This window comes from Candoia aspera, chromosome 4 (genome assembly GCF_035149785.1).
Source record: "Candoia aspera isolate rCanAsp1 chromosome 4, rCanAsp1.hap2, whole genome shotgun sequence".
In the NCBI taxonomy this organism is placed as follows: domain Eukaryota; kingdom Metazoa; phylum Chordata; class Lepidosauria; order Squamata; family Boidae; genus Candoia; species Candoia aspera.
This window is the reverse complement of record NC_086156.1, coordinates 111,533,837-111,556,980: the sequence shown is the minus strand read 5'-3', so window position 1 is coordinate 111,556,980 and position 23,144 is coordinate 111,533,837. Positions and strand designations below refer to the sequence as shown.

Here is a 23,144-nt window from a genome sequence, read left to right as displayed (position 1 = left end):
TGTGAATATGAGCAGTAACTCTAAGGTCTAATAATACTTCTTGTTGACTTGAAAGAGTAGCTTTTTCCCCTCTGCAGACAATGGCAGTCTGATAGAAGAACTATGTTTTCTAAGTCCATCCCCGTGAATGCACACATTTTCCTCAGGCAAAGGCCCAGAAGCAGCTATCTTCTCCAAAACTATCTTTTGCACACTTCCTCCTTTGCTTCATCTCACTGTGACCTCCGTGCACAGTAATATGTGGCTGAGTCTGCAGCTGTCAGGGACCTCATTGACAAATAATACTCATTGCGGGAGGCATCGGCAGACAAGGTGGCTCGGCTTTGGAGGGATGAGGCATAGTATGTCCTCCAGTTACTACCAGCCCAGTCGATCTGGCCCACCCATTCCAATCCTTTTCCTGGAGCCTGGCGGATCCACTCCCAGTATGCATTCTTGATGGAGTAACCCGTAACTGTGCAAGTTAATTTGAAGGATCCTCCAGGAGCCACAGTTCCTGGTCCAGATTCCACAAGTTGGACACTGGAGTGGACATCTAAGTTAATGACAAAGCAGGAATTAGTACACAACCTTGCTTTTGTTTTATCTCATTGTTCTGTCTTCAAGACACTCACACACAGGAGCTGCTATGAAGGAAAGAAGAAGAATGGCAAGATCCATTGGGCAGTAAGGAAAGCACCCTTCCTTTAGAGCAATGGCACCTTTGGGTCTGTGATGCTCTTCTGTGTGGTTGTGATTCTTTAAAGGAGAAACAGCTCAGTGAGTTCATTTGCATCTGAGTTTCACGTGGAAGTTAAAACCTGTTTATAAGAAGGGTGGCTTAAGTCCATCAATCAGTCTCAGCCCAGAAGTAGGACTTCCATTGTGGTTTCATATCTACAACACCATTTACCATACCATAACTAAATGTAAGGCTATTGTATCTGTACTGAAAAAATCTGGAACAGATAGCAATCAATAATCACCTTTATCTCTTTGCTTCCATCTTGTGGTTCTCCAGGTTTTAGCAAAGCCAGATATGGCACCTCAGTGAGTTAAATAGATTGTATATGATACCTCCCTATGAACCTGACGTCCACACAGCTTGAAACCTGCAGCCATCGGAGAGCCTTTTCTTTCGCTCATTGTCATGCTCTCCCCTCTGTGGTATTGGAGGGTAAATACAAAAAAATACCACTGGCTGCAAGGCTTTGTCCTTGTGACTCCAGAGAGGTAGAAACTGTAGACCACGTTCTTCTGCATTGCGTTTTTTATAAAGACATTCATACCAAACTCATCATACCCCTGATTAGTAAATACCCAGGTCACACAGATACTGACTATACTCAATTGCTGCTTATAGATGAAAACTCTATCATCACAGCACAGGTAGCAAGGTTCTGTGCTGCAGCAATGAAGATCCATCAGACCCTGATGGGCTAATTACTGTGATGTACTGCATATAATAGTAAATCATTTAAATTTTCTTTTTATATATAAAACATAGTGGTAATTTTAGATACTCATGTTTTATGTTATAGACTTAAAATATTCTTAATACATTCTTCATATCTATATTCTTATTAAGTACAGGCTGTATCTTAGATTGCACTGGAAGAGCTTAGTTAGATAGTCTATAAATGTATCTTAATTTTCTTTTAGTGCTTATCCTCCTGTTTTATCCTAAGTTGCTATCATGTTAAGAAAGACTATGTACATATATTTTACAGAACACTATCTTTGTACTGGTCTAAGACCGTAAGAAATTAAAGTAAGAAATTAACTTGATGTCTTGTCTTGTCATATTAAATATTGCAATTGTAATTCATATTACCATGTAATGGTAAATGCAGAGTGGACATAGAGATGGGTCCATAACCTAAAGGCCTATGATATATAAAGAGCAACTTCAAATTATTATTATCTTAGCTGTCTACCAAGTCTGAAGTGCACCTGCATTTCCTTCACCCTGGAGAAGTCTATGGGAGCCCTAGTGCAGAAGAAGAAATGGCTCAAAGAAATATTGACTGCACCTTGGATGTTTCTTCTGCCTTGGCCATGCAGCAGAATAGGGCTTCTCTCTGCAGTGATATTTCTGTTAGGCAGAATGGGAACATCACTGAAAATCAGTGGCCAGATACCCAGGGGTATTCCACAGAAACTAATGGGACCATTCCCAAACTTCCTTCAGAATGATGCACCACAGAAAGATTTCTGGGCACAATTTTTACTGGCAGCAGCTGAAAACACCACTTTTCAAGCAGAATGAGAAAAAATGGTCAATAACTGCAGTAGGCCAAGGGCAGGCTACTGGCTAAGGCCATTAATGTGGTTGTAGTTTTCATGGCCACCAAACCAGAATCAAAGTTGAAGAAGTGGTTGGAAAAAAGGCTGTCTAACTCCACCGTGCTTTCCTATTCTTTCATTCAAACAGGCATTTGTGTTGTATAGTTGGCCACCTCTGCTCCATTCCCAGATTTTGACTTAGGCTCAGTGACTGGAGACATCCTAGCAGAATGCAGGGAAAGATCTAACATCATGTTCTATCTTGTCCTGGCCTACTTGGGTTTTCTGTTCATAATTAGCTTCATAGCCGCTTTCTTGGCTAGGAAGTTATCAGACACTCTTGACTGAAACTAAATTCATCATCTTCAGTATGTTGATGTTGGTGTTGCAGGGTTTGGTTGACTGTTGTCCAAACCTGAGCTAGTGCAAAGGGGACGTGCTTCCCAGGGATTATTCTACCAAAATGGAGTTTGAGGAAAATCATATTCTGAGAGTTTTCCTCTGCAAAGGTCATCTGAGTCATTTCAGCTCAATCATCTCATTGCATCATCATGAAATCAACTTCCATGTGTTTCTCTAAACATACATGAAAGGAAAAAAAAAATGTTTACTCCCTTTTCTGCTGCAAAGAGACCCAGTATTGCAGTAGTAGTAATTATCTTCCCTGCAATTATCTGAGGCCATTTGTTCTCTGTAATGGGTTCACCCAAGGGACTTCTAGACAGCGTCAAAAATGCAATCCATAAGCAATCTTGCAAGGAGCTATAAAACCTTTATTTTGCAAAATTCCAAGCTGGGAGAGGACCAGGAAGAAGACAGAGTTCTGTCTCATTGAATACTGTAGCTTTCCTCAACCCATTTAGCTAATGATTTCCTTATCACCACGTTGCTAGAAGTCTGAGGGGCACTTTCAAAGCTGTGCTGTCCTTAACGATGCTTCCTTTTCTGTGCTACACTTACGGAGTTGGTTGCCAGATGATGTAGCTTGCTTACGTTTGCAAGGATCAGCTCTCAACCGACAGATGGCCCCAAAAGTGCTTCCATCTAGAGAGATTTGGAGTCAGATGTTTGCGTTAACAATACTTGCACTTCTTCTGCCTTATGGGAGAGGTAAACCAGACACCAGGAAGTGCTCTATTAATGAGTCCTTTCCTGTTCCACATGAGTGGTACCAACCTGGAAAAGTCCTGATTGGTGGGATTGTTTCTCATATCTTAAATATATATTTCCAATACACCTTTAATGAAGCTCCTTCTAAGAAACTGGGTGATGAACTTCCTCTGTAAGTATGTCTGTGTTGCTGCCTGTTCCCCTTCTCTGCCATCAGGGCTATCCTCTCTGACCTGCAAAATAACTGGTCAGGCATTTAATGGCGGCAAAAGCAGGAGAACATCCTATCTGCTCTTTACCATCTAGTAGTTACCCTGAATTTTGCACCTCAGCACTGATGTGAATTTTTGCTCTTTAACTGGCACGTTAAACATGAAACATAAGGAAAATAATAAAGGTAAAAGTAAATTAAGGTAAAGCCTTAATACATTTGAGAAATTTCAAAAGGTCAATGATTTTTGACGTTTAAATTAAAATCACATTAATAAATAGCTATGAAAGTAGAGACAGTAGAGATCACAACGGCAGGACAAAAGAGGAAGCATAGAGAAGAAAATTGTTCAAAGGATTTTTTTTTTCTCCCTCCGACAAAAGGAACAATATATGCGGTTAATTACAAGCCAAGAAGGGGATTATATCAGTTGCATTCAGTAATTGCATAGCCAGATACCAACATCTGCTAAATCCCATTTTATCCATTTGGAGTTCTCTACTGGAATTGTCCCTAATCAGTTTCATGATTGTTTTCTAAATCATTGGAGCTTTCCTCTATCAAGTTCCCTGATTTTTCTAATGAAGGAGCTGAAAAAGGTTGATGGGAACATTTCCAATTAATTGTGTCTTATTGAAAGCTGAGTGATCCAGGAAGGTGGCAATAGGAGGACATGCTTTGTAGATGTGGTTCACAAAAGTTGTATGATTCTATTTGTAGTATGTTGCCGAAGTTCTACCAGCACCTCCTGTCCCTTGCCTTTGCTGTGAATAAGATCAACCAGAATCCAACGATCTTGCCAAATTTCACCCTTGGCTTCCATATCTATGACAGCCATTTTGATGCAAGGATGACCTACCGTATCACTTTGGACCTGCTTTTCAAGTCACAGACATTTATCCCCAATTACAAATGTGACCCTCACAGAAGACATTTAGCACTCATTGGGGGAATCAGCCCCGACATTTCCTCCTATGTGGCAGACATTTTAAATCTCTACAAGATTCCGCAGGTAAGATCCGCACCTCAACAGAGCAGCCCTATCACTTTGTTCTAATAATTCCTTTTGTCATTCCAAAAGTGAGTCTTACATTCCAGAGGGAGAGAGAAGTGTGTAAGTGAATGAAGAAATGAGTACCAAAGATTTGGAAGAGATAGAAGCATATGGTAGAAACTGGGATTTCTTGCCAATGCCGTCGTCATGCCTGTTTCCAGTAGCTGCATCATTAGTCCCAAGGTTCTGGCACAAGAGTCCATGACTTGGACTGTCCCAGATTCCACCATCGTCGGAATTCTAATCATGATCCTACCTGATGGAATGAATTCTAGCTCCATAGTAAAATGTTTACTGCATGTTTCTGTTTCTTGAAGTCTCAGATTACCATTTCAGTGCTAAGGGTGCAGAGCTGAATGGACCAATTGTCCTATTTGGTAGAAGAAATAACCCTAAAATTATGGGGCTACATGTACTAGCACTCTCCAGGATTGACTCCCATCACAGATTTCACACAGAGCTGTCAGCAGATAGTTCAATCAATACAAAATTCAGCAGCCCATTTGGACTGGGGACACTCCATTCCAACTCTGCAAATTTATTTGCAGACAATATACCAAGTCCTGGTTATTATTTTTAAAACCATATACTCCTTGGGTTCCAGTTCCTTGAGAGAAACCCCTTTTTGTATTTGATTGTGTCAGGCCACCTTCTCATTTTGATATAATGTGAGAAATGTTATGTACAGATGCTGCATGCTCAACTGAGAGTGGTCTTCAGTCAAAAACTCGTTCCACCTACTCCAGATTCCAGTTCTTTAGAATCTATTTTCTGCTGACTTGAGGGACATAACTTCTTTATTAGTTTTTAAAGCATCCCAGTACCCAAACGTATCTTTCTAAATAAATTTTGAATTGTTAATGTGGGTGTTTATTGCTTTGCTATTAAACCTTTGAGGGATCTTAGTGTTTAATACGCTTAGTAAACAAAATGCATAATAAATTATATATCGATATATATAGATAGATAGATAGATAGATAGATAGATAGATAGATATATTCTTTCATTCACTGTTAATTCCTATCCTTACAAATAATGTCTATAAAAATGCATTGAGAAACCCGCTCCTCATCTATATCTGAATATCTCTGAGCATGTCCTTTCAGCTCACATATGGATCGTTTCCTATGCAAATTAGCGATATGGTACAGACATCTTCCTTTTACCACATGGTCTCCAATGAAGGTCATCAGTATACAGGGATTATCTACTTACTTAAACATTTTGGGTGGACCTGGGTTGGCCTGTTGGCTGGAGATGATGAAAGCGGAGAACGTTTCCTGGAAAAGCTGGAGTCGTTATTCCTTTGGAATGAAATTTGTTCAGCCTTTGTACAAAGAATGCCAGTTGATAGCCGGTTCCCTGAACTCGAAGAACTGAACATTATTTCTGCAAATATCAATGCTTTCTACTCAGATCCGAACGTTAGGACCCTTGTTGTCTATGGTGAAACTTTAACTATTATGTGGCTAAGCACTGCGTTATTTTTGGCTGGTACTAACTATACGGAAAAGGTGTGGATTATGACAGGCCAGATTGATTTTGCTGCAACAGCTATGTCAAAGGATTGGAAATTTGAAATATTCCAAGGTACCCTTCTTTTCGCAATCCACTCCAGTGAATGTGAAGAGTTTCAGATCTACCTTCAGAATATAAAACCAGAAAAAGCACAACCTGATGACTTTTTCAAAGAGTTCTGGTCACAAGCCTTTGGTTGCTTAGTTCCAGCTCCTGAGAACCTAATAGAGACTCACAGACTTTGTAGTGGAACAGAGTCCTTGAGTGATCTACCAGGGGTTCTGTTTGAAATGGTCATGACTGGCCATAGCTACAGCATCTACAATGCAGTCCTTGCTGTAGCCCATGCGTTACACAGCATGGATTTATCTAGACCAAAACACAACGCTGTCAGGAGTACAAAACATCTGGAAGATATAAATCCTTGGCAGGTAATGTCTCCAGAATGAAAAAAAAAAAAAAAAAGGAAAGAGAGAATGAAAAAAAAAACAAAAAAAAACTCTACGAACCATTGAAAAACGTTATCATATGAAACTAAATTACATGGAAGTCCCTTCCCCACTGATAACTAGCAGGAAAATACAGTATTCATGGATGTTTTAAAATATTTTCCTTCATCGAGGAGAGGAGAAGAGTTCTCTTGCATTTGCTAGTTCTGAAGATGAGAAAACTCTTTTCACTCATCTTTACAACTATATTTTGTAAAGAAGAATTTTCAAAAATCCACACATGTGTTGATGAATCAGGTTAAAAGCAGTTTTTTTTTTTAAAGAAATGGAGAAGCGAAATGTATAGATTCAGGCTTCCAGACAGAGATTTCTGCATAGATAGGAGGAAGAATACATAGGAGGAGGAAGGAGTATTAAGTATGTTCCCCACCTTGAGTTATTTATAAAAATAATGAAGGTGGGAGAGAAAACAAATGAATGCATGAATGAATGAATGAATGAATGAATGAATGAATGAATGAATGAATTTTTGGTTGAGATCACTACATTATTAGAGTTGGTTCTCTTATTCCATTATTGCATTAGTTCAGTCCCTTAACAAAGTTAGTAATATTTTGTAGGGCTCCAGGGAGATAAAGAAGGAATCCAAAGGCTGTTAGGAAAACATTGGGGGAGAAGAAACATGCGTTAAGCTTCCCAAAGAGGTGGGAAAGCATCACAAAGAGACTGACACATACACACTCCCAACTGGCTCAGGTGTAAATGGGAGGAGAGGGAAGAAACAGGCAGACTTGTAAGATTCTGTTATTATAGCCTTAATAAAGGCTCTATTATATCTCAGTAAAGTATACTTCTGGTTATCCCATGGACTCTCCTTCCTTATCTGGTCTACCATGGTCCACCATGAAGAGCTTGATATAAGAAGAGGAAGGTGGGCTACCGTTTAAGAGAACAAGAAGAAGGGTGACAAATGACAGGGCCAACATTTGTATTGATTTATTCTTAGTCTGAGTTATGAAAAGATCCCTTCTCTTAACTCTCCCTTGCTTTGTTCTCCTTTATCTTCTTAGCTCTACCGCTTCCTTCAGACCATTTCGTTTAACAACACAGATGGAGAAACGGTGTCCTTTAATGATAATAAGGAGATGGGATCTGGATTCGACATAATAAACATGTTCATTTCCTCTAACAACTCCTTCCACAAAGTGAAGGTTGGAAGGGTGGGGACCAAGGATTCTCAAGGAAAGAAATTAGTCATTGAGGATGACAAGATTAAATGGCATGGAAGCATCAACCAAGTGAGGATTGCTAAGTCTTCTCAAAGGGCCAATTTAATTGTTGGGATGTTCTCCCTTTCCATTACAAGCAAACAAATAAACTCAATCTCCATAATGTCCCATATACATTAGAATATTAAAATCTATATGGGTCACTCCTAAATCCCACTCCTAGGAGAAATGGAATACTTGCAATGGAAAGAATATTTTCAGAGAGATGCCCTATTTTTGCAGTATTGCTGTTTGGGGTGGGGAGCAAAAGGAAGGCAGTTATTGTTCCTCTATTTTTAGTAGAAATTAATGGACAAATCTATCCAATCTAATTTTCCTGTTTCCTCTTTTATTCATTTTTTAACCTGTAGACCAACATCAGATTTATGAAAAAAGTCCTCCCTCCCTCCCTCCCTCCCTCCCTCCCTCCCTCCCTCCCTCCCTCCCTTCCTTCCTTCCTTCCTTCCTTCCTTCCTTCCTTCCTTCCTTCCTTCCTTGCTGTTTAACTGTCTCACTCATTTGTTGTATAATAGCAGATAAACTCTACCTAACCGATCTATTAAAATGTTTTTGAAAAAGGCCCCTCCCCTTTCCCTGTGTAATGATTACTGCCAGCCTGGCTATCAAAAGAGAAAAGAAGAAGGAAAGAAGTTTTGCTGCTACACTTGTGATCAGTGCCCAGAAGGGAAGATTTCCAACAAAAGAGGTAAATATTCCTTTGGCTTGTTGATGCTTTACAACGTGTGAAATCCCTCTTAAAAATTTAAAGCAGTACCACATTAATATGAAGAGTTTTGAGATTGCACTGAAGGAGGTAATTTGTACAGGTATTGTGCTCTGAAGGAAATCCAGAACACAGTATAATTTTAAGCTAATGTGATTAATCCAAATAATGAATATACTGACTTTTCTAGCATAGTGGTCGCACAATAGGACAGTTTCACAATAATGGGCGTTTCATCACAACATTTGTTTCTTTCATGGAACCATGACAAAAATCTGATGAACAATGGACCTCCTTTTAAAGGTTGACATGAGAACTGTCTGATTTCACATATGCATTGACAGTGCTTTTATCTGTTTTCCTGGCTCCAGATACAGAAGATTGCTTCAAATGTCCAGATGATCAGTATCCAAACCAGGAACAAGATCAATGTTTTCCCAAAATCGTAGTTTATTTGTCCTATGAAGAACCTCTGGGCATCTCTTTAGCTTCAGTCTCCACCTTCTTTTTCTCAGTCACAGTTCTGGTATTAAAAATATTCCACCTGCATAAAGATAGTCCCATAGTCAAAGCCAACAATCGGGACCTCACCTATGCTCTCCTCATCTCTCTTCTGCTCTGCTTCTTCTCACCTTTCCTATTCCTTGGTAAGCCCGGGGTACTGACTTGCTTCCTCCGGCAACCGGCCTTTGGCATCATCTTCTCACTGGCTGTTTCCTGTGTGTTGGCTAAAACCATCACAGTGGTGGTAGCTTTCATGGCCACCAAGCCAGGATCCAGTATGAGGAAGTGGGTGGGGAAGAGGCTCACCAGTTGCGTTGTCCTTTCTGGCTCTTCCGTCCCAGTGGTCATCTGTGCTGTATGGCTAGCAATCTCTCCCCCGTTCCCCAATTTGGACATGGACTCGCTGACCACTGAGATAGTAGCAGAGTGTAACGAAGGCTCTGCTGCTATGTTTTATCTAGTCTTAGGCTACATGGGGCTTCTGTCCATCGTCAGCTTCAGTGTTGCTTTTCTAGCTAGGAAGTTGCCAGATAGTTTCAATGAAGCCAAATTCATCACCTTCAGCATGCTGGTCTTCACCAGTGTTTGGTTGTCCTTTGTGCCAACCTACCTCAGCACCAAAGGGAAATACATGGTAGCTGTGGAGATCTTCTCCATCTTGGCTTCCAGTGCTGGGCTGTTGGGATGCATCTTTTTCCCCAAATGTTTCATAATTGTGCTAAAGCCTGAGCTGAACAACAAGGAGCAGCTCATGAGAAGAAAGAGTGCACTATGAATACCTACTTTGGGAGAGATCCAATGGACTATGTATCTGCAGATCAAATAATTCAATTTAGTGTCAATTTATTTTTTCAATTTACTTGTTCACCCTCCCAGAATTAAAGTGAAGATGCTAGAAAACTATACAATGAAAGATGAAGAATAGGTTTGTGATTTGCATTTGGCCTGATTGCTGTTCAAATATGTCTGACACTAGACTTCAAATAGTTCATTTGCAAATAAAAATTGGCGTTGTCCTTGCAGGCTGTGAAGTGCCCTTGAATGGCAGGTGAATAACAAATTGGTTTCTGAGATTTCCAGTCCCTCACCAACTAATCCAATCCTTTCCCTGTTTTCTGTCTTACCCAATCTGTATAATAGTTATTCAGAATAAATCTGCTGGTGGCACATTTCAACTGTACAGACTCCCCAGGTCGTATCAATTCTGAACCCTCTTGGGTCAAAATGATGAGTGAATGAAAACGAGAAGTGAAACACAAGCAAAACCAAATAGGATCATCCCATTCAATCATTCTCAGAATTATTCTCATTCCTGATATCCATCACAAAGAAAAGTACCGTCCAATCTTTGCACTATAGACCATAAATCATTCCCCCAGGTTTAAAAGAGGAGTAAGGTACCTTCCCAGATGCCCAGAAAAAAGCATCAAATATAGCCACGGCATCATTTTCCCCTATGACTTGGGAGAGATTCAACAGGCATTGGGGTTGCAGCAAGGCCCTTCAGGCTTTCCAAATGCTCCCTTGCTTTTGACGAGGGAGATTATAAAAGGTAGGGCCTGCTGTATTTGCATATCACCCAACATAAAGGCACACATTTATCCTTCTCCGATGGGTCGCTTGGAGATCTTTAATGCTGATGCTTCAAAGTGGGCTATTGGTTTACCAGTTTCATACAAGGCACATTTCACATCCTTCAATTTAAGATGCTAGGTGGTCTGAATTAAACTGTAGTGTACGCTAACCCTAACCCTAACTGTAACGTCTGTGAGACTGATGATTTCAAGAGATTACTGAAGATGTTGGAGGGAATGACTTTTGGTTCAACATGACAAAGCCCCCGTCACCTACTAGAGGAACATCTGAGGAAACATCTACATGGCAAGGAAGAACAGAAGAAAGAAACAAAACAAAATACCTTAAAAATACAAAAGGAAGGAAGGAAGGAAGGAAGGAAGGAAGGAAGGAAGGAAGGAAGGAAGGAAGGAAGGAAGGAAGGAAGGAAGGAAGGAAGGACCACAGAATCTATAACAGCATCAATTTAATGAAAAGATATAACCCTTTCTTACATGTAGAGAATATAATTAAGGAACACATCAACAGATTTAGGTCCATCACTCTGAAAGATGGCAACTACTAGAGGACTTAAAAACCAGTTGTGTTCTAACAATTAACCGTGTTATTGCACCCTCCATCTGGGACCTTTCCCCTGTAAAAAGAGCACTACCCAAAACAATTTGCATTTTCCAGCTAATGCTCCTTCTATAAGAAACCAGTATGAGCTGAACTCAAACTGCACAATAACTATGAGGCATCCATCTTGCATCTCCTCTCCATGCAAATTCTAATGAAAGCAGCCATGTGACATGATATATTGATACATTTGTTTTGGTGTGTGAACAGATGGCTATATCCACAGCTATATTAAGACTTATTTTCAGCTTACAGAACAAAATAAATCAACACCATTTTCCCATTTATTATATTTAATGATCAAGCAGAGAGATGTCCAGGTATGCACCTCTTAAGACTCACTCACAAGAATACATGTATGGCAAACATTTGCAACTTTGCAGTGCTCTTTAATTCTTTGCCAGTTTCTTGAAGACAGAGCAAAATTTCACAAAAAAATCAATTTGTATGGATGGGAGGAAATCTCAGAGAGATTGGAGGTTCAACTTGATTAATCTGGTTTTCTAATTATGCATTCTCCTTATGGTTCCTGCATGTAGTTCATATACAGCTGAATCATGGAAGATGGGAATCAATGCACAGTGCTGAAAATGCAGACTTGGTCCTTGTGAAAATCCAATTATATTGAAGCAGATCTGGACCTGTGATCAACTGAGGGACATTTCTAAGATGGGAGAAAGGAAATTTGGCTTTATAATTGGCTATATTTGTTCAATAACAACTTACTGTCTGCTTCAAAATATATTACTGTTTAAGTTCTGCAGCTACCAAAATCAGCTACTCCCTCAAGACAGGATTTTCTTGACATCTGTTTCCTGATTTAAAAAAATACAACTCTCTTGCCTGATTTTGGTTTTTATCATTCTGTTATTTGGCTCATTTACTGGATGATGGATCAAGGGTGCCACCATGAGTGTATGTGTGTGTATAGATACCTCTATAGCTACAGATAGATATTATATCACATAATTTTTCCAGTGATTGAATAGATAGGAGAGAGAGAGATTAAACAACAGAATAAAATCCTTAAAATCCTCCAATATACAGCACTGCTTGAGAATAACTATCATTAAGGGCCAGTCAATCCACACCTCTGAATTCAAATACTCTTCCATCCATTCTTGCAACAGAAAAAAATAAACTGGCATGGAATTTGTAGTGCCATTGCCAATCCACATCCTGCCTCTATTGCTTTGACTCCCAGTGCGGCACAAACTCTAAAGTGTAGTCCTACAGCTTGTTGACCTGAAAGAGTAGCTTGTTCCCCTCTTAAGCCTGAAAGAAGAACTAAGATATCTCAATCCATCTCTGGGAATGCATACAATTTCCTCAGGCAAAGGCCCAGAAGCAGCTATCTTCTCCAAAACTATCTTTTGCACACTTCCTCCTTTGCTTCATCCCACTGTGACCTCCGTGCACAGTAATATGTGGCTGAGTCTGCAGCTGTCAGGGACCTCATTGACAAATAATACTCATTGCAGGAGGCATCGGCAGTCAAGGTGGTCCGGCTTTGGAGGGATGAGGCATAGTATGTCCTCCAGTTACTACCAGCCCAGTCGATCTGGCCCACCCATTCCAATCCTTTTCCTGGAGCCTGGCGGATCCACTCCCAGTATACATTCTTGATGGAGTCACCCGTAACTGTGCAAGTTAATTTGAAGGATCCTCCAGGAGCCACGGTTCCTGGTCCAGATTCCACAAGTTGGACACTGGAGTGGACATCTAAGTTAATGACAAAGCAGGAATTAGTACACAACCTTGCTTTTGTTTTATCTCATTGTTCTGTCTTCAAGATACTCACACACAGGAGCTGCTACGAAGGAAAGAAGGAGATGGCAAGATCCATTGGGCAGTAAGGAAAGCACCCTTCCTTTAGAGCAATGGCACCTTTGGGTCTGTGATGCTCTTCTGTGTGGTTGTGATTCTTTAAAGGAGAAACAGCTCAGTGAGTTCATTTGCATCTGAGTTTCACGTGGAAGTTAAAACCTGTTTATAAGAAGGGTGGCTAAAGTCTCAGCCCAGAAGTAGGACTTCCATTGTGGTTTCATATCTGCAACACCATTTACCATACCATAACTAAATGTAAGGCTATTGTATCTGTACTGAAAAAATCTGGAACAGATAGCAATCAATAATCACCTTTATCTCTTTGCTTCCATCTTGTGGTTCTCCAGGTTTTAGCAAAGCCAGATATGGCACCTCAGTGAGTTAAATAGAATTTATATGATACCTCCCTATGAACCTGTCGTCCACACAGCTTGAAACATGCAGCCATCGGAGAGCCTTTTCTTTCGCTCATTGTCATGCTCTCCCCTCTGTGGTATTGGAGGGTAAATACAAAAAAATACCACTGGCTGCAAGGCTTTGTCCTTGTGACTCCAGAGAGGTAGAAACTGTAGACCACGTTCTTCTGCATTGCGTTTTTTATAAAGACATTCATACCAAACTCATCATACCCCTGATTAGTAAATACCCAGGTCACACAGATACTGACTATACCCAATTGCTGCTTATAGATGAAAACTCTATCGTCACAGCACAGGTAGCAAGGTTCTGTGCTGCAGCAATGAAGATCCATCAGACCCTGATGGGCTAATTACTGTGATGTACTGCATATAATAGTAAATCATTTAAATTTTCTTTTTATATATAAAACATAGTGGTAATTTTAGATACTCATGTTTTACGTTATAGACTTAAAATATTCTTAATACATTCTTCATATCTATATTCTTATTAAGTATAGGCTGTATCTTAGATTGCACTGAAAGAGCTTAGTTAGATAGTCTATAAATGTATCTTAATTTTCTTTTAGTGTTTATCCTCCTGTTTTATCCTAAGTTGCTATCATGTTAAGAAAGACTATGTACATATATTTTACAGAACACTATCTTTGTACTGGTCTAAGACCGTAAGAAATTAAAGTAAGAAATTAACTTGATGTCTTGTCTTGTCATATTAAATATTGCAATTGTAATTCATATTACCATGTAATGGTAAATGCAGAGTGGACATAGAGATGGGTCCATAACCTAAAGGCCTATGATATATAAAGAGCAACTTCAAATTATTATTATCTTAGCTGTCTACCAAGTCTGAAGTGCACCTGCATTTCCTTCACCCTGGAGAAGTCTATGGGAGCCCTAGTGCAGAAGAAGAAATGGCTCAAAGAAATATTGACTGCACCTTGGATGTTTCTTCTGCCTTGGCCATGCAGCAGAATAGGGCTTCTCTCTGCAGTGATATTTCTGTTAGGCAGAATGGGAACATCACTGAAAATCAGTGGCCAGATACCCAGGGGTATTCCACAGAAACTAATGGGACCATTCCCAAACTTCCTTCAGAATGATGCACCACAGAAAGATTTCTGGGCACAATTTTTACTGGCAGCAGCTGAAAACACCACTTTTCAAGCAGAATGAGAAAAAATGGTCAATAACTGCAGTAGGCCAAGGGCAGGCTACTGGCTAAGGCCATTAATGTGGTTGTAGTTTTCATGGCCACCAAACCAGAATCAAAGTTGAAGAAGTGGTTGGAAAAAAGGCTGTCTAACTCCACCGTGCTTTCCTATTCTTTCATTCAAACAGGCATTTGTGTTGTATAGTTGGCCACCTCTGCTCCATTCCCAGATTTTGACTTAGGCTCAGTGACTGGAGACATCCTAGCAGAATGCAGGGAAAGATCTAACATCATGTTCTATCTTGTCCTGGCCTACTTGGGTTTTCTGTTCATAATTAGCTTCATAGCCGCTTTCTTGGCTAGGAAGTTATCAGACACTCTTGACTGAAACTAAATTCATCATCTTCAGTATGTTGATGTTGGTGTTGCAGGGTTTGGTTGACTGTTGTCCAAACCTGAGCTAGTGCAAAGGGGACGTGCTTCCCAGGGATTATTCTACCAAAATGGAGTTTGAGGAAAATCATATTCTGAGAGTTTTCCTCTGCAAAGGTCATCTGAGTCATTTCAGCTCAATCATCTCATTGCATCATCATGAAATCAACTTCCATGTGTTTCTCTAAACATACATGAAAGGAAAAAAAAAATGTTTACTCCCTTTTCTGCTGCAAAGAGACCCAGTATTGCAGTAGTAGTAATTATCTTCCCTGCAATTATCTGAGGCCATTTGTTCTCTGTAATGGGTTCACCCAAGGGACTTCTAGACAGCGTCAAAAATGCAATCCATAAGCAATCTTGCAAGGAGCTATAAAACCTTTATTTTGCAAAATTCCAAGCTGGGAGAGGACCAGGAAGAAGACAGAGTTCTGTCTCATTGAATACTGTAGCTTTCCTCAACCCATTTAGCTAATGATTTCCTTATCACCACGTTGCTAGAAGTCTGAGGGGCACTTTCAAAGCTGTGCTGTCCTTAACGATGCTTCCTTTTCTGTGCTACACTTACGGAGTTGGTTGCCAGATGATGTAGCTTGCTTACGTTTGCAAGGATCAGCTCTCAACCGACAGATGGCCCCAAAAGTGCTTCCATCTAGAGAGATTTGGAGTCAGATGTTTGCGTTAACAATACTTGCACTTCTTCTGCCTTATGGGAGAGGTAAACCAGACACCAGGAAGTGCTCTATTAATGAGTCCTTTCCTGTTCCACATGAGTGGTACCAACCTGGAAAAGTCCTGATTGGTGGGATTGTTTCTCATATCTTAAATATATATTTCCAATACACCTTTAATGAAGCTCCTTCTAAGAAACTGGGTGATGAACTTCCTCTGTAAGTATGTCTGTGTTGCTGCCTGTTCCCCTTCTCTGCCATCAGGGCTATCCTCTCTGACCTGCAAAATAACTGGTCAGGCATTTAATGGCGGCAAAAGCAGGAGAACATCCTATCTGCTCTTTACCATCTAGTAGTTACCCTGAATTTTGCACCTCAGCACTGATGTGAATTTTTGCTCTTTAACTGGCACGTTAAACATGAAACATAAGGAAAATAATAAAGGTAAAAGTAAATTAAGGTAAAGCCTTAATACATTTGAGAAATTTCAAAAGGTCAATGATTTTTGACGTTTAAATTAAAATCACATTAATAAATAGCTATGAAAGTAGAGACAGTAGAGATCACAACGGCAGGACAAAAGAGGAAGCATAGAGAAGAAAATTGTTCAAAGGATTTTTTTTTTCTCCCTCCGACAAAAGGAACAATATATGCGGTTAATTACAAGCCAAGAAGGGGATTATATCAGTTGCATTCAGTAATTGCATAGCCAGATACCAACATCTGCTAAATCCCATTTTATCCATTTGGAGTTCTCTACTGGAATTGTCCCTAATCAGTTTCATGATTGTTTTCTAAATCATTGGAGCTTTCCTCTATCAAGTTCCCTGATTTTTCTAATGAAGGAGCTGAAAAAGGTTGATGGGAACATTTCCAATTAATTGTGTCTTATTGAAAGCTGAGTGATCCAGGAAGGTGGCAATAGGAGGACATGCTTTGTAGATGTGGTTCACAAAAGTTGTATGATTCTATTTGTAGTATGTTGCCGAAGTTCTACCAGCACCTCCTGTCCCTTGCCTTTGCTGTGAATAAGATCAACCAGAATCCAACGATCTTGCCAAATTTCACCCTTGGCTTCCATATCTATGACAGCCATTTTGATGCAAGGATGACCTACCGTATCACTTTGGACCTGCTTTTCAAGTCACAGACATTTATCCCCAATTACAAATGTGACCCTCACAGAAGACATTTAGCACTCATTGGGGGAATCAGCCCCGACATTTCCTCCTATGTGGCAGACATTTTAAATCTCTACAAGATTCCGCAGGTAAGATCCGCACCTCAACAGAGCAGCCCTATCACTTTGTTCTAATAATTCCTTTTGTCATTCCAAAAGTGAGTCTTACATTCCAGAGGGAGAGAGAAGTGTGTAAGTGAATGAAGAAATGAGTACCAAAGATTTGGAAGAGATAGAAGCATATGGTAGAAACTGGGATTTCTTGCCAATGCCGTCGTCATGCCTGTTTCCAGTAGCTGCATCATTAGTCCCAAGGTTCTGGCACAAGAGTCCATGACTTGGACTGTCCCAGATTCCACCATCGTCGGAATTCTAATCATGATCCTACCTGATGGAATGAATTCTAGCTCCATAGTAAAATGTTTACTGCATGTTTCTGTTTCTTGAAGTCTCAGATTACCATTTCAGTGCTAAGGGTGCAGAGCTGAATGGACCAATTGTCCTATTTGGTAGAAGAAATAACCCTAAAATTATGGGGCTACATGTACTAGCACTCTCCAGGATTGACTCCCATCACAGATTTCACACAGAGCTGTCAGCAGATAGTTCAATCAATACAAAATTCAGCAGCCCATTTGGACTGGGGACACTCCATTCCAACTCTGCAAATTTATTTGCAGACAATATACCAAGTCCTGGTTATTATTTTTAAAACCATATACTCCTTGGGTTCCAGTTCCTTGAGAGAAACCCCTTTTTGTATTTGATTGTGTCAGGCCACCTTCTCATTTTGATATAATGTGAGAAATGTTATGTACAGATGCTGCATGCTCAACTGAGAGTGGTCTTCAGTCAAAAACTCGTTCCACCTACTCCAGATTCCAGTTCTTTAGAATCTATTTTCTGCTGACTTGAGGGACATAACTTCTTTATTAGTTTTTAAAGCATCCCAGTACCCAAACGTATCTTTCTAAATAAATTTTGAATTGTTAATGTGGGTGTTTATTGCTTTGCTATTAAACCTTTGAGGGATCTTAGTGTTTAATACGCTTAGTAAACAAAATGCATAATAAATTATATATCGATATATATAGATAGATAGATAGATAGATAGATAGATAGATAGATATATTCTTTCATTCACTGTTAATTCCTATCCTTACAAATAATGTCTATAAAAATGCATTGAGAAACCCGCTCCTCATCTATATCTGAATATCTCTGAGCATGTCCTTTCAGCTCACATATGGATCGTTTCCTATGCAAATTAGCGATATGGTACAGACATCTTCCTTTTACCACATGGTCTCCAATGAAGGTCATCAGTATACAGGGATTATCTACTTACTTAAACATTTTGGGTGGACCTGGGTTGGCCTGTTGGCTGGAGATGATGAAAGCGGAGAACGTTTCCTGGAAAAGCTGGAGTCGTTATTCCTTTGGAATGAAATTTGTTCAGCCTTTGTACAAAGAATGCCAGTTGATAGCCGGTTCCCTGAACTCGAAGAACTGAACATTATTTCTGCAAATATCAATGCTTTCTACTCAGATCCGAACGTTAGGACCCTTGTTGTCTATGGTGAAACTTTAACTATTATGTGGCTAAGCACTGCGTTATTTTTGGCTGGTACTAACTATACGGAAAAGGTGTGGATTATGACAGGCCAGATTGATTTTGCTGCAACAGCTATGTCAAAGGATTGGAAATTTGAAATATTCCAAGGTACCCTTCTTTTCGCAATCCACTCCAGTGAATGTGAAGAGTTTCAGATCTACCTTCAGAATATAAAACCAGAAAAAGCACAACCTGATGACTTTTTCAAAGAGTTCTGGTCACAAGCCTTTGGTTGCTTAGTTCCAGCTCCTGAGAACCTAATAGAGACTCACAGACTTTGTAGTGGAACAGAGTCCTTGAGTGATCTACCAGGGGTTCTGTTTGAAATGGTCATGACTGGCCATAGCTACAGCATCTACAATGCAGTCCTTGCTGTAGCCCATGCGTTACACAGCATGGATTTATCTAGACCAAAACACAACGCTGTCAGGAGTACAAAACATCTGGAAGATATAAATCCTTGGCAGGTAATGTCTCCAGAATGAAAAAAAAAAAAAAAAAGGAAAGAGAGAATGAAAAAAAAAACAAAAAAAAACTCTACGAACCATTGAAAAACGTTATCATATGAAACTAAATTACATGGAAGTCCCTTCCCCACTGATAACTAGCAGGAAAATACAGTATTCATGGATGTTTTAAAATATTTTCCTTCATCGAGGAGAGGAGAAGAGTTCTCTTGCATTTGCTAGTTCTGAAGATGAGAAAACTCTTTTCACTCATCTTTACAACTATATTTTGTAAAGAAGAATTTTCAAAAATCCACACATGTGTTGATGAATCAGGTTAAAAGCAGTTTTTTTTTTTAAAGAAATGGAGAAGCGAAATGTATAGATTCAGGCTTCCAGACAGAGATTTCTGCATAGATAGGAGGAAGAATACATAGGAGGAGGAAGGAGTATTAAGTATGTTCCCCACCTTGAGTTATTTATAAAAATAATGAAGGTGGGAGAGAAAACAAATGAATGCATGAATGAATGAATGAATGAATGAATGAATGAATGAATGAATGAATTTTTGGTTGAGATCACTACATTATTAGAGTTGGTTCTCTTATTCCATTATTGCATTAGTTCAGTCCCTTAACAAAGTTAGTAATATTTTGTAGGGCTCCAGGGAGATAAAGAAGGAATCCAAAGGCTGTTAGGAAAACATTGGGGGAGAAGAAACATGCGTTAAGCTTCCCAAAGAGGTGGGAAAGCATCACAAAGAGACTGACACATACACACTCCCAACTGGCTCAGGTGTAAATGGGAGGAGAGGGAAGAAACAGGCAGACTTGTAAGATTCTGTTATTATAGCCTTAATAAAGGCTCTATTATATCTCAGTAAAGTATACTTCTGGTTATCCCATGGACTCTCCTTCCTTATCTGGTCTACCATGGTCCACCATGAAGAGCTTGATATAAGAAGAGGAAGGTGGGCTACCGTTTAAGAGAACAAGAAGAAGGGTGACAAATGACAGGGCCAACATTTGTATTGATTTATTCTTAGTCTGAGTTATGAAAAGATCCCTTCTCTTAACTCTCCCTTGCTTTGTTCTCCTTTATCTTCTTAGCTCTACCGCTTCCTTCAGACCATTTCGTTTAACAACACAGATGGAGAAACGGTGTCCTTTAATGATAATAAGGAGATGGGATCTGGATTCGACATAATAAACATGTTCATTTCCTCTAACAACTCCTTCCACAAAGTGAAGGTTGGAAGGGTGGGGACCAAGGATTCTCAAGGAAAGAAATTAGTCATTGAGGATGACAAGATTAAATGGCATGGAAGCATCAACCAAGTGAGGATTGCTAAGTCTTCTCAAAGGGCCAATTTAATTGTTGGGATGTTCTCCCTTTCCATTACAAGCAAACAAATAAACTCAATCTCCATAATGTCCCATATACATTAGAATATTAAAATCTATATGGGTCACTCCTAAATCCCACTCCTAGGAGAAATGGAATACTTGCAATGGAAAGAATATTTTCAGAGAGATGCCCTATTTTTGCAGTATTGCTGTTTGGGGTGGGGAGCAAAAGGAAGGCAGTTATTGTTCCTCTATTTTTAGTAGAAATTAATGGACAAATCTATCCAATCTAATTTTCCTGTTTCCTCTTTTATTCATTTTTTAACCTGTAGACCAACATCAGATTTATGAAAAAAGTCCTCCCTCCCTCCCTCCCTCCCTCCCTCCCTCCCTCCCTTCCTTCCTTCCTTCCTTCCTTCCTTCCTTCCTTCCTTCCTTCCTTCCTTCCTTCCTTCCTTCCTTCCTTCCTTGCTGTTTAACTGTCTCACTCATTTGTTGTATAATAGCAGATAAACTCTACCTAACCGATCTATTAAAATGTTTTTGAAAAAGGCCCCTCCCCTTTCCCTGTGTAATGATTACTGCCAGCCTGGCTATCAAAAGAGAAAAGAAGAAGGAAAGAAGTTTTGCTGCTACACTTGTGATCAGTGCCCAGAAGGGAAGATTTCCAACAAAAGAGGTAAATATTCCTTTGGCTTGTTGATGCTTTACAACGTGTGAAATCCCTCTTAAAAATTTAAAGCAGTACCACATTAATATGAAGAGTTTTGAGATTGCACTGAAGGAGGTAATTTGTACAGGTATTGTGCTCTGAAGGAAATCCAGAACACAGTATAATTTTAAGCTAATGTGATTAATCCAAATAATGAATATACTGACTTTTCTAGCATAGTGGTCGCACAATAGGACAGTTTCACAATAATGGGCGTTTCATCACAACATTTGTTTCTTTCATGGAACCATGACAAAAATCTGATGAACAATGGACCTCCTTTTAAAGGTTGACATGAGAACTGTCTGATTTCACATATGCATTGACAGTGCTTTTATCTGTTTTCCTGGCTCCAGATACAGAAGATTGCTTCAAATGTCCAGATGATCAGTATCCAAACCAGGAACAAGATCAATGTTTTCCCAAAATCGTAGTTTATTTGTCCTATGAAGAACCTCTGGGCATCTCTTTAGCTTCAGTCTCCACCTTCTTTTTCTCAGTCACAGTTCTGGTATTAAAAATATTCCACCTGCATAAAGATAGTCCCATAGTCAAAGCCAACAATCGGGACCTCACCTATGCTCTCCTCATCTCTCTTCTGCTCTGCTTCTTCTCACCTTTCCTATTCCTTGGTAAGCCCGGGGTACTGACTTGCTTCCTCCGGCAACCGGCCTTTGGCATCATCTTCTCACTGGCTGTTTCCTGTGTGTTGGCTAAAACCATCACAGTGGTGGTAGCTTTCATGGCCACCAAGCCAGGATCCAGTATGAGGAAGTGGGTGGGGAAGAGGCTCACCAGTTGCGTTGTCCTTTCTGGCTCTTCCGTCCCAGTGGTCATCTGTGCTGTATGGCTAGCAATCTCTCCCCCGTTCCCCAATTTGGACATGGACTCGCTGACCACTGAGATAGTAGCAGAGTGTAACGAAGGCTCTGCTGCTATGTTTTATCTAGTCTTAGGCTACATGGGGCTTCTGTCCATCGTCAGCTTCAGTGTTGCTTTTCTAGCTAGGAAGTTGCCAGATAGTTTCAATGAAGCCAAATTCATCACCTTCAGCATGCTGGTCTTCACCAGTGTTTGGTTGTCCTTTGTGCCAACCTACCTCAGCACCAAAGGGAAATACATGGTAGCTGTGGAGATCTTCTCCATCTTGGCTTCCAGTGCTGGGCTGTTGGGATGCATCTTTTTCCCCAAATGTTTCATAATTGTGCTAAAGCCTGAGCTGAACAACAAGGAGCAGCTCATGAGAAGAAAGAGTGCACTATGAATACCTACTTTGGGAGAGATCCAATGGACTATGTATCTGCAGATCAAATAATTCAATTTAGTGTCAATTTATTTTTTCAATTTACTTGTTCACCCTCCCAGAATTAAAGTGAAGATGCTAGAAAACTATACAATGAAAGATGAAGAATAGGTTTGTGATTTGCATTTGGCCTGATTGCTGTTCAAATATGTCTGACACTAGACTTCAAATAGTTCATTTGCAAATAAAAATTGGCGTTGTCCTTGCAGGCTGTGAAGTGCCCTTGAATGGCAGGTGAATAACAAATTGGTTTCTGAGATTTCCAGTCCCTCACCAACTAATCCAATCCTTTCCCTGTTTTCTGTCTTACCCAATCTGTATAATAGTTATTCAGAATAAATCTGCTGGTGGCACATTTCAACTGTACAGACTCCCCAGGTCGTATCAATTCTGAACCCTCTTGGGTCAAAATGATGAGTGAATGAAAACGAGAAGTGAAACACAAGCAAAACCAAATAGGATCATCCCATTCAATCATTCTCAGAATTATTCTCATTCCTGATATCCATCACAAAGAAAAGTACCGTCCAATCTTTGCACTATAGACCATAAATCATTCCCCCAGGTTTAAAAGAGGAGTAAGGTACCTTCCCAGATGCCCAGAAAAAAGCATCAAATATAGCCACGGCATCATTTTCCCCTATGACTTGGGAGAGATTCAACAGGCATTGGGGTTGCAGCAAGGCCCTTCAGGCTTTCCAAATGCTCCCTTGCTTTTGACGAGGGAGATTATAAAAGGTAGG

The 23,144-nt window shown here is 39.9% G+C and overlaps 2 protein-coding genes across 2 annotated transcripts; both read left to right on the top strand.

Annotated features, from left to right (window-relative positions):
- Positions 1 to 5,810: 5,810 nt before the first annotated feature.
- Positions 5,811 to 9,879, top strand: LOC134497117 (vomeronasal type-2 receptor 26-like). Its single transcript, XM_063302828.1, has 4 exons — positions 5,811 to 6,590; positions 7,679 to 7,906; positions 8,456 to 8,582; positions 8,972 to 9,879. The coding sequence occupies exons 1-4, from the start codon at positions 5,811 to 5,813 to the stop codon at positions 9,877 to 9,879; spliced, it is 2,043 nt and encodes a 680-aa protein (XP_063158898.1).
- An 8,402-nt stretch (positions 9,880 to 18,281) lies between these two features.
- Positions 18,282 to 22,362, top strand: LOC134497116 (vomeronasal type-2 receptor 26-like). Its single transcript, XM_063302827.1, has 4 exons — positions 18,282 to 19,061; positions 20,150 to 20,377; positions 20,939 to 21,065; positions 21,455 to 22,362. The coding sequence occupies exons 1-4, from the start codon at positions 18,282 to 18,284 to the stop codon at positions 22,360 to 22,362; spliced, it is 2,043 nt and encodes a 680-aa protein (XP_063158897.1).
- Positions 22,363 to 23,144: the final 782 nt, after the last annotated feature.